General features: G+C 39.1%; 1 protein-coding gene across 28 annotated transcripts in view; it reads right to left on the reverse strand.

Annotated features, from left to right (window-relative positions):
- The window catches only part of AHI1 (Abelson helper integration site 1), a 217531-nt gene that overhangs the window by 36087 nt on the left and 168801 nt on the right, over positions 1–12643 (reverse strand). For 18 of the 28 annotated variants that reach the window (XR_010157779.1, XR_010157780.1, XM_054686934.2 and 15 more), the window contains 2 exons: positions 9136–9298; positions 4499–4596 (listed from right to left, as the gene is read on the reverse strand). The exons of 5 other annotated variants lie outside the window; for them this stretch is intronic. Coding sequence is in view for 17 of the 23 variants with exons in the window: in XM_054686934.2 (XP_054542909.1) it covers positions 4499–4596; positions 9136–9298 (261 nt within the window). In the remaining 6 variants the exon portion in view is untranslated. Of the gene's footprint in view, positions 1–4493; positions 4597–9135; positions 9299–12643 lie in introns of those variants that run through there. 5 more of the 28 variants (XR_010157782.1, XR_010157781.1, XR_001718757.4 and 2 more) reach the window with 3 other exon arrangements.

Here is a 12643-nt window from a genome sequence, read left to right on the forward strand (position 1 = left end):
AGCTGTCACAGCAACTCTGTACACCAATGTTATAAATGCTTCCACTGCATTAAAGGTTTTTATGTTGTAAATTTAGACCTCAGGTTTGTGTTATGTTTGTGTTAACCTTATGTTTATGTTATGGACCTCATGTTTGTGTAACCCCCAAATTCATGTGTTAAAATCCTAACTCTCAACAAGATGGTTGTTAGGAGGTATTTGGGAGGTAATTAGGTCTTGAGGGCAGAGCCCTCATAAATGGTATTGGTGCTTTTATAATGAGAGACATAAAAAAGCTTGCTTCCTCTCTCTGCTCTCTGCCCAGTGAGGATAAGTGAGGTTGCAAACCAGGGAGGAGACTTTCACCAGACCCTGGATCTGCCAGCACATTGATCATGAACTTTCCAGCTTCCAGAAGTGTGAGAAAAAAATTTTGTTATTTAAGCCACCCAGTCTACATTTGTTACAGCAGACACAACTAAGACAAGCATTTTCCTAAATTCTTAAATCTGCTGCTGAATTACAAACAATGGGTAATATTACACTTGTAACATTTGCCCATAATCAAATTCCTGCCAATCCTCTTGACTGTATCCCTTACAGTCCTTACATTGTTGTAGGCAACCATCACCATATATCCTTGCTTATTTGAAACTGATGTTTTACCAAGAAACCATTTTTCTTTCAGTTCCTTACAGCACAGGCTACTCATTCTCACATAGTTCATGGTTCTCTCATGAACCATGAGAGCCAGGAGTTAACAATGGCCTCCTCTTAGTTCCCTACTGCTGATTTTAGGGTATTGCAATGCCAAAGCACTTTTCCTTGGGTGCTCTGACACCTGGCTATTACATCTCCTGCTTATCTTTGCATCTGTAATCTGCAGACCTTGTGGTCATTCTAACACAATGGCTGTCAATATTGGCTGCACATTAAAATTACCTGGAAAGCTTTTGAAATCTGCTCTTGCCTACGTCCTATTTCACCAACTAAATGTATTTGAAGGGGTGGAGATTGTTATCCATATCTAGTTTTTTAACTGGTTTGGTGATTTCAATGTGAAGCCAAAGTTGAGACCTTTGTTCTAACCTAAGAATTAAGGATGTCAGCTCTTTGTTCATCAGTTTCCTCTTCATCCTAACTCTTGCTATCATCCTGGAATCTTAATGTTCAAGAGTACAACCTGTCCAACACTCTGGGTCCTAGTTCCTTGACCAGTTCAACTCTAATAACATGTTCCTCAATTTCACTTCAGCTTTTATACATACTTTATGAATTTATCATAACCTGAGCTGCTTGACATCTGAGATACTAAATAAGCAAAAGAGTTTATGGCCTTGAACTCTATAGTTCTAGCTTGGTGACTCCTTTTCCGTGTGACGCTATGCCTCTACCTGGGCCCCGGTAGCTTGCTGTAACCTTGTAGAGGAGAATGTGCTTTCTAACTCTGCCAATCTTCTGATTCTACGTCCTTTCCAACTGGATAATCCTCTATGGTGCATCACTCTGGTAATTCTTACCAATGCTATCAAGTCTCTTAACCTCTTGTGTTCCTTTCACATTCACAACTCCAATTATATATTAAACCAAATCTGCCTTCTCTACTGCTATGCCCTAGATGCTGAGAAGAGACTACTGAAGAAAAAAAAATCCAACTGTAGATTTATGCCACCTCCATTCTTATGGTATCCAAAAGAGCAGCTCCCAGAACTACTAAGAAATCTTTTTATAGGTCCTAAATGAGCCCCTATTTTCCTTACTCAGATGGTTATTATTCTTCTTGTGCGCCTATCTCACTCCTTTGTCACTCGCATTAGAAATGAACTTGCTTTTTGTTTTGGAGAACATAAAAATATCTTTAATTTCTAGACTTCAACCCTTTATTAACTTATCTGCATCCCTATCCACACTTACCTGTTTAGAGGGGCACTGCTCTAAGCTCCATCCTGTTGACATTTTTGGCCAGAGAATTCTTTGTTGAGGGGAGCTGTCCTCTGCATTCTAGGATACTGAGCAACATCCATGACCTCTGCCCACCAGTATTATCCCCCACCTTGTAGTTGAGAAAACAAAAACCATCTCCAAACATTGCTAAATGACTCCTGGAAGGCACAATCACTCTCACTTGAGAACCCTCTGCTTGGAGCAAGACTGATCTGTCAACCTGTCTTTCCAATAAAGTACTTCCTGCTTCCTCCAAGATCCACTGTGTCCTTGGTGTCCTTTATCTATCTTCAACCTGAACCTGTCTATTGGCTTTGTCTCCTTAATATATAATTTTACATCTGTCCATTATTTAAAAAATCATTCATGGACACCAGACCTCCCTTTAGCCACTGAGGAATCTTTTTTTATTCTTCAAAGTGAAACTTTGAGAATGGCTTCCATGAGAGTTCACATGCTGAGGCCTCATTCCACCTTTACTCTGCTCTTCAGTCCTTGCCACTCTATTGATACTGGTACAAAGCTACCAGGGTCCTCTTGATGACCAAATGCTTCGACAACCTAACTGCCTGGCTGTTTCCAACTATACTCTTCTTGAACCTCTCTACCTCTTCTGGCTTCCAGGGCACTTTTTTTCTGTTTATTTTCTTTTTTTCCTTTTCCTTTATTCTTTCTTAATTTTCTCTTCCTTTGACTGTCCCTTAATACTAGTGTTTAATTAGGTTCTGTCCTTGGCCTTCTCCTCTTATAGCTCTATGACATACTTTCTGGGCTCTGCCTTCATTACAAGCTTCCACTTACTGATATAATAGAACTAACACACTAATTCTCGTTTGATTTTGAAGCTCTACATTCTCTCAAATTCCAATCCTGCATTTCTGGCTCCCAGTGAATATTTCTATCTGGGAGCACTACAGATACTACTAACAAATTAAGATATCTAAAACTGAGCTTATCATATCTTACTCTGCAAGGAATGGTGATTCCTTTTCCCTGTCTTCCCAAATCTTTCTTATTTATTTCATTACTTCTATGGCACCACTATTTATTCAGTTGTCTAAGACCCTTAGCAAAATCCTAGATTCCAACTTCACTAATAAAATCCAATCAATCATAAAATCCTGTCAATTACAGCTTATGTCCCCTGACCTCCATCCCCACTAGTTCAGGTTTTTGTATTTTATTTCCATGGAAACCTAATTTCCTTGTGCTAGGTCCTTAGCTACCTCAAATTCAGCAACTATTCTGCTGCACTAGAATGACCTTTCTAACATGCAAATCTGTTCATGTCATTCCCTGAATTACGTCCTTCAGGGGATCCCCTTCATCAGGAGTATAAAATTTAAGTGTTTTAGCAGAGTATGCTACGCTCTTCTGTGGCCTGGTTCCTGATTTCTCCTGTCCTTCTCTCTATTAGAACTTATGCCCAGACATAATCATACCATCCCATAACTTACTCACGTTATTCCCTCTGCTGGAAAGTTTTTTCTAACTTCACTGACCTAACACATATTTTTGCATCCTAGATGCCTCAGGTCAAGTATTTCCTCCTTGGGAACTCTTCATGGACTCCCCCAGGGTATACTTAAGAGGCTTTCTTTGTATGTGTTCCCAATATGCTGTGTACATATCTGCATTATAGTTTCTACCAGAGTCTACTGGACTTGCTTGCTTGCAGGTGTGTGCACCAGCCTGTAAGCAACTTAAGGGCAAGTGCCTTGCCTACTCCTGAAACTCCTGTTTCAGTGGGGATTAATAGAGCGCATGGATGAAGGCATTCAATAAAACATGCTGACTGACTGAACGATATACGTCAGGTTCAACTGTCAAAAAACTTTATTTTGACACTGTAATGATATGTACATGAAATGTATTTGTAAAAAAAATCTATGTTGGTTCATGGAATCAAGAAGCAGTGAGGTTATTCAGTGTAAGGGAAGAGCTAATTTAATATAATAAAACAAGTTTAGTAAGCAATATACATGATAGTACAGTGCTTATTAAACCTTTCTACCAAAGTACTGCTAACATCAGAAGAATACTGATTAATATCCCTGAAGGGTCTGATGACACAGACTAAAATACATGACATTACTCTGGCTACTCTGGCTGAATACATCCACATTCATTTTAACGTAAAAACATTTTAAATTATTTGCAAGTAAAAGGAATGCTCCAGAAAGACAGAACTTCTTAATTTTGTGAACTCCAGTGAGCTCTAGCATAAATGTTTACCTCTCAGGTGGGGCTGATGACACTGTCAGTATCACAGTTAAAGAAATAAGTGCAGAGTAGAAACAGCACACCTAAAGCCACAAGTTCTACTTTGGGTCCTTGTCCCATCACTTAGGCTGTGACTTGGAGTCTACTTTAACCTCTCTGGGCCTCCTCAGTTTCCTTATCTGGAAAATGGCTATAATGTTTGCCTTATGTGTTTCATAATGATGTTTGTACCAAGACATAAAAAATAATGTGAACAATGAAGGATAATAAGCATAAAAAATAAAGTAATATTTTATCCAGAGAGAGTGAAAATCAAAGTACATATGCAATACGTATGCTTAAAAACATTTACCTTTTGAGGGGCTGGAGATTTTTCTATTTTAGTTTTTTCCTCAGGGCTTAAAGGAGGGGATCGCTCCTTTATCTCAGGAGGCAGTTCTTGATACAGTGCTGAAATTGGAAAAAGGAATTCATGTAATCAAATTGAGGAGCACTGCTCCATGGGGGAAAAACAACGATGGTAGGGGCAAATATGAAATTAAAGAAATCGATATTCAATTCCTTGGTGTACCAATAAGATACCTAAAACTTACTTGTTACGGCAATTTGCAATTTTACTCATTAGTTATCAAAAGAACTATGATTGGAAAATTTTAATCATCTGGATTTCAGAAATGCATAAGGTGTCATTTTCACTTATTATCTGGTCAGACAGATGCTTATTTTATTTTATCTCAATACACATTTACCAGGGACCTGCTAAATGCCAGGATATCTGCTAGGAACTGTTGGAGAACATATGGAGATCATCAAAAGATAGTCTTCATTAGCAAGGAGCTTACAGTCTGGTCAGAGAAAGACATGTTTACAAGTAACCATAAAATAAATGTGACATTATTTGAAAGTGAAATAATTACAAAGACAAACTCTGATGTGGGGATGGAAAATGCTTAATGGAAGAAGTGGTAGGTGTATCAGACTCTGAAGACTAGGTAGGATTTTACCAGTCAGAGGTACGCAGAAAAACTAATTTGGGGGCAGGGCGCAGTAGCTCATGCCGACACTTTGGGAGGCCGAGGTGGGCAGATCCCTTGAGGCCAAGAGTTTGAGACCAGCCTGGCCAATATGGTGAAACCCCATCCCTACCCAAAAATATAATAATTAGCTGGGCATGGTGGCGTGCACCTGTAGTCCCAGCTTTGGGAGGCTGAGGCATGGGAATTGTTTGAACCTGAGAGGTGGAGGTTGCAGTGAGCCAAGACAGCGCCACTGCACTCCAGCCTGGGAGACAGGGCGAGACTCTGTCTCAAAAAAAAGGAAATGATAATTTGGGAAGACGATATGAAATCAATAAGCATGGAGTTAGGACTATATATGATATTGAATCTATATACAGTGTTGAATTTAAGATTCTTATAATCCAATATTCTATATAATCTATTGAATCTACATAGGGTATTGAATCTAAAGAGCTATGTGCAAATTTTAAAGGGTTAAAACAAAAATATATTTTGGTTAAGAACATCTCTGAACTGAAAGAAATTGCTGAAATATACTTGATCAAAATTGTACAACTAAGATTATGAGATATACTAATTGTCTTTGTACGTGGAGTGATTTTATTATTGGGTTTATCTCATATTTTAAGGGTGTTAGATGTGATGGGGGAAGCTGATCATGTTGTTCTTTTCAGTGCCTTAAGATACAAAGAGAGTAAGTTCCTTGTAACAGTGGGAGTACGAACTTTTATTGTGTTGTTCTCTTAGAGGACAGGCTCTCTTAGAGTATCTGCTTGTATACTTCCTTAGATTCTGCTCTTATACTCCCTTAGATAATTCACTTTGCATAGTTGGCTTCAGATAAAGATCAAGGACAATTCTTCCTACTATTTTTAGACTAGAATATGCTACTGACAGTCATTTTTTTCTCTAATGTTAAAACTGGGCAATTGAGTTTTTTGTTAAATTCAGGTAAAAAAAGGATAAAAGGGAAAGGGAAATAACCCCTAATGAAGTATGAGAGTTCAATCATTACAGTTGCAGATTTTTCTAAGTTTTTTTTGTTTGTTTGTTCTGGTCTATACAAGGCTTTTTAAAGCAGTGACTGATGCCAAAAGAAAACATAAATTATTCTGGGATACAATAAGGAATTATGGCAGTTGAAAGACGGTCATCATTGAGACAAAGAATTTATTTCTGTATGTAGCCATCAACTCATCACTGCAATATGCTTCAGAGGTCTGGCTTTGATCATCATGGAAGAAGAACAAATTTTATTAGCTTTTAAAAAAAATTTATCTTTTGTGGAGATGGAGTCTTGTTATATTGCCCAGGCTGGTCTCAAACTCTTGGCGTCAAGTGATCCTCCCTCTTCAGCCTCCTGAAGTGTTGGGATTACAGGTATGAGCTGCTGCATCTGGCCTCATTAGCTTTTTAATTCACTGTAGCTCAAATATCTATATCTCTCAAGATCTGCAAGCCTAAGAGGTTATTTTTGTAAACTAGATTCTCAAATTAAAGCACTTAATCCCACCCTGCCTAGAGATACACAAGTGAGAAAATTTAAAAAATATTTCCATTTGTACATGAAAAGAGTAATGGATTGTAATATTTCGTTAAAATGAGGCATACTCCAGAGTGACTACCATTGTGCCAGCAGCTCTTGATTTAAAAAGCTTGATTTAAACAGAAGCTACTCCTGTTTAACCTCAGCTGTTGACCCTGTGGGAGACCCAACGATGAGAAGAAGGAACTTGGCTATTTTAGATGATCTGGAAGTTAGAAGTGCTGAGCTTATGGAACTTATATGCTGTCTTATACCTACATGGGAATTAACTTGCCCTAAAATTTCTTCCTTTCATATGGCCTTATGTTTTTTCCATTACACAACCTCTTCTAAACACAAAAATATACCTCTAACAGAGTTTAAGAGTTATGTGTCAAAATCAGCTGGGCATGGTAGCATGCGCCTGTAGTTCCAGCTACTCAGGAGGCTGAGATGGGAGGACTGCTTGAGCCCGGGAGGTCAAGGCTGCAGTGAGCCGTGACTGCATCACTGCACTCTAGCCTGGGTGACAAAGTGAGGCCCTGTCTCAGAAAAAGAAAGAAAGAAAGAAAAAAAAAAGTTATATGTCATTCACTACTTACAAGAAGGTAACTAAAACAGCTACACAGAAGACATTAAGAATTTTATGAGAGTGAGAAGTGGTACAATTTTTGAGACACATAGAACTTTTTAGGGGAGGAGTCTGCTGACTGTGGCAGATAAACTGAAGAAGGGAGCTGCAATGGGACTTAGGGCACTTGAGAGACTGGGGAGGGGAGCAATGGGAAGGACCTGGCTGAAGACAAGGTCGTGGGAAGGTGCCAAAGACAGATAATTTTATCTAGGCTTAGCCCAGCATCCGGTAATCACGAAGGAAATTCTTCCATTCCTTCATCTCTTTGGCTGTCAAAATTGAAAACTTAAGTTAGAATCAATAATATTTTTGTTTAGTCATAGTTTTGGGTTAAACAGTTTCATGGACTAGCCTGAAAACCAATTTATAATAATTATTTCTTTGCAGAAACAAAAGACTTAAATATTCAAAACACAGATTGTTCTCAATTTCAAGGCTGCCTATACTACAATTTTTTTTTTCTTTTTTTTGAGACAGTTTTGCTCTGTTGCTGGGCTGGAGTGCAGTGGCATGATCTTGGCTCACTGCAACCTCTGCCTCCCGGGTTCACGCGATTCTCCCGCCTCAGCCTCCCAAGTAGCTGGGATTATAGGTGCCCACCACCACGCCTAGCTCATTTTTTGTATTGTTAGTAGAGACAAGGTTTTGCCATGTTGGCCAGGCTGGTCTCGAACTCCTGACCTAAAGTGATCTGCCTGCCTCGGCCTCCCAAAGTGCTGGGATTACAGGCGTGAGCCACAGTGCCTGGCCCGCCTATACTACATTTTGAATCAGAACCAGAATTTTTGTGCTTACAGAAGAAAAGCTTACAGATAATATCATTTAATTCCTTCATTTTACAGAAGGTAACTGGGGCGTATGAGTGTAAGATGTTGAGCTGAGGTTAGAAGTCAGTTTTCCTGACCCCTGAGTGTTGTGCTTTTCCTAGCATGCTATCAAGTTAATTGTGGATAGAATGCATTCTTCTCAAGAAGCACTACTGTACTTCTCCCCTTTAATGACAGTTTTAAGTTATTATTATTTTTGTTTTCAGGCTCTCTGCGTTAGTTCTGTTTTCACCTCTCAAGGCCTAGTGGTGAATCTACAGCTTTCAGAAACTCATATTTAGATTTTCTTCCCTAGCTCTTTTTTTTTTTCATTTTTAAGCTATTATTTATTGAACAAAAACCATTATTAAAACACGAAGTAGAAATTAAAATACAAGAAAGGTTCATACAGTCTTGTCACATCACATGGTAAGTTCTAGGCTTTGTCAACACGTGCACATAACTTTTAAATAATTGTCATTTATCAACTTTGTGCTTACATATTTTCAGCTCTAGCTCATTTTTTCCCCCATAAATGAGGGCTAAATTTACTTGAGAATGAAACAACTTATTGTAGTTTTGTTTTCACAGGTAACCAGATAGGACTGAGGTATACAAAGTAAAAGAATGCAGTTGGGGAACTAGAAGCTCTTAAGATGCCAGTCAGCTGAGGAGTCACTGTGGCTAGAGAAGAACTGACAGAACTGTGCATGAGGCAGGTGGCAGGGTCAAATGAGTTGAATAAGAAAGCTGGTAGCTAGAGGGGCAGGGTCCCCGAGGGTAAGAAGTCCATGAAACAAACATTCCAATCTCAGAATGGAGCAGCTTCTAATGTACTAGTGCCTCCTCTTTTTATTTTTTTACATCATGAGAATGAAAAACAATACCCATTGGTAAACATATGCAAAGGTTACAAAGACAGTAAATTAAAGACTAGAAAATGATAAAATCTTGGACTATCAGTTATACCATACTAGTAAACCAGGAAGGGAGCATAAAACTTACTTTCACTAGCCACATGATTAGCTGGAAAATAACCTTCCTGTCCCTTTCCTATGCTGCCATACCACCAGTCTTCATTATCTTTGAAAAACACTCGGATAATGTCTCCGCGATGGATGGTTAGTTCATCTGATCGATTCGCTGTGTAGTCATAAAGAGCCACTACCTAAGAGAGAGATAAGACCACCACAGCTTTATCACAACTGTACCACAGAGAAAACCCCCAACATTCACTTCCTCTTGCAGAAGAGCAGCTGAAACCAAAGCAGTACTTTGGTAAGTGTGAGGCTGTCTCAAGGTTTGCTAATGGGATGAAGGGTGGTGGGAACACAGCAGGAGAAGCAAGATAAAAGACTGTGGGATTGAGAAATGGTTACGAGCATTCAATACACTAAGATTAGCTTCAAAATAGCAGATGTTAATTTTTTTAAAGTAAATTACTTGTGAAGCAAATAAAAAAAAGCTCACACACCATTTACTTTTTTAGAATTGTTTTATACTACCTTTATGTCTCATTCTCTGTGCTAAGCAGATGCATCTGAAAAAAATTCTTCAGAAGGTCTACAGTTTTACAAAAAGGAAAAACTCAATGGAACAATCTGATTGTATTGCTTGGTTTACTGTTAATGTCTTTTTTTGAGATAAATTTCTCTACACACATACATATTTTTTGATGTTTTATATCAACAACTTAAGCTTTCTATCTTTAAAAAGTATCCATATAAGTTATTTTTACTTGATATGAATTTAAGAGGAAAGCCTTTTCATGAGAATCCTCTTCTTTGTGTTACAATAATCATTATATTTGACTTCCTCTTCTTTTGAAAACCCAAGTCAAAATGATATGGCAGTGGCTGCACAGGCATTTAAAAATCCTTGGCTGGGCATGGTGGCTCATGCCTGTAATCTCAGCACTTTGGGAGGCCGAGGCAGGAGGACTGCTTGAAGCCAAGAGTTAGAGATCAACCTGAGCAACAAAGCCAGACCTCCATCTCTATATAAAAAAACAAAAAAAAATTAGTTGGCTGTGGTAGTGTGTGCCTGCAGTCCTAGCACTCAGGAGGCTGAGGTGGGAGGATCACTTGAGCCCCAGGGTTTGGAGGCTGCAGTGAGCTATGACTGCACCACTACACTTCAGCCTGGGTGACGCAGGAAGACCTTGTCTCTAAAAAAAAAAGAAGAAGAAAAAAATCCCTTATAGTAGTTAAAGGCAGGAAGACCTCAATTCATTTTAGATTTAGATCTGATACACTGTATAAAGTAGGACATAATAACATCTATACTAAATAATACATTTATGCTGTTTTCCCCTCTACTTAAACAGTATCTGAAAATGTATAGGTTATACAACTACATATGTAATGGAAAATTACATATATAGTGTATATATATATATATATTTATTTATTTATAGCATGTCTCAGTGTGCACAGCACGTGAGAGTCCAGGGAAGAGAAACCTAAGAGTCCCATGTGGTGGGAACCCGGCATTAGACGTGAGAGCTGAGATAGAAGGTTAGGAGAAGCTGAGGCTCATGGAGTAAGCAGGGCTCAGATCATGCATGTTGAAAAAGTTCAGACTCAATAATATGGCCAATGGAAAGGCACAGAAAGGTTTTAACCAGAGGATTCCATTACAGTTCACATAACTGTTTCTGATACCTTTTAATCCATTTAACAATATTTACTAACACATCAGGCAATTCTAACGAATGAGTTTTGACTTAACTGCTGTCACCATATAAGGGCAGTAATGATAATTTAATTCAACTGGCTCAAATGCAATGCCTATTGTACAGCTTAGCATAGTATCTAATTTACAACATGCGATGCAGGGTGTTATTTAAGGTTTACAAGTTACAAGTTTTTTTTTTTTGAGATGGAGTCTGGCTCTGTCGCCCAGGCTGGAGTGCACTGGTGTGATCTACGCTCACTGCAACCTCCGCCACCCAGGTTCAAGCGATTCTCCTGCCTCATCCTCCCGAGTAGTTGGGATTACAGGCGCCCACCACTGCGCCTGGCTAATTTTTGTATTTTTAGTAGAGACGGGGTTTCTCCATGTTGGTCAGGTTGGTTTCGAACTCCTGACCTCAGGTGATCCGCTCGCCTTGGCCTCCCAAAGTGCTGGGATTACAGGCGTGAGCCACTGCGTCCGGCCACAAGTTATAATTTTAGTATACTGATGTTAAGTCACTTACATACAAGCAGAACTTTAACTTTTCTCTTTGTTCTCCAAATTTCTCTTTCAGTCTCTTACCTGGTACTATCATAGGAGAGGAAAGCTAATTAAAATGTGCTGAGTGCTCACCATGTTCTGGATACCATGCTAGCTGTTTAGGTGTTATTCTGCTTAATCCTTATGACAACTTGGTCAGGCCATGTATCCTTATTTCCATTTTACAAAAGAGGTATTTGATGTCCAGAGAAATTTAGGAACTTCTCTAAAGTCAAGTAAACTAGTAAGTGATAGAATCAAGACTTAAACCCAGTCTCAATCTCTTTCCTTCCTTCCCTTCTTTCTTTCTTTTCCCCTAGTTCCAGGAAACTCTGTGATGGTTTGTTCCTGTTGTTCCTTATCCTGGGTGTGGTACAAAACACAACTTTAATGAGTCTCATGCAAAGATGAGATTAATGTATGCTTATTTGTCTGGAGCCCTAGGTGGCTGCTGGGAAGGATTCAGCTTAGGCAACAGAATCACTTACGAAATCCTACATCAGGCTGTGTCACTGTGTGAACCTCGGAAAGTCTGAAGCTTATCAAGTGAAGTCTGAAAAATTTTCCTGAATTTTACACACAGGGGTGTCTTGATAAAAGAATCCCTTCAGAGGCACAGGGGTCCAAAAAGCCTATGAGAGCCCACATTACACCTTTTCTATTACAGTACCTACTGATTATTCTCTTACAGAACCAAATACACACATCAATTTTGCATGGCCCACTAGTACCTGTAAACATGTTCTGCATTCTGTGACTGCTATGGACTGAATTGCGTCACTCAAAATTCATAGGTTGAAGTCCTAGCTCCCAATGTGAATGTATTTGAAGACATGGCCTTTACGGAGGTAATTCATGTTAAATGAAATCATAGGGGTGGGGCCTGGATTAACAGGACTGGCACTTTTATAAGAGGAAGATACAGTGAGAAAGTGGCCATCTGCAAGCCAACAGGAGAGGCAGTAGGAGAAACCGACTGTGCTAGCACCTTGATCTTGGTCTTCTAGCCTCCAGAATTGTGAGAAAATAAATTTCTTCTTCTTCTTTTTTAAAAAAAATTATTTCAATAGCTTTAGGGGTACAAGTGGTTTCTGGTTACATGGATGAATTGTACAGTGGTGAAGTCTGGGCTTTCAGTGTACCTGTCATGTAAATAGTATACACTGTACCCCACAGGTAATTTTTTTTTTTTTTTGAGACAGAGTCTTGCTCTCTTGCCCAGGCTGGAGTGCAGTGGCGCCATCTCGGCTCACTGCAACCTCTGCCTCCCGGGTTCAAGCTATTCTCCTGCCTTGGC

Source organism: Pan troglodytes, chromosome 5, assembly GCF_028858775.2.
Source record: "Pan troglodytes isolate AG18354 chromosome 5, NHGRI_mPanTro3-v2.0_pri, whole genome shotgun sequence".
In the NCBI taxonomy this organism is placed as follows: Eukaryota; Metazoa; Chordata; class Mammalia; order Primates; family Hominidae; genus Pan; species Pan troglodytes.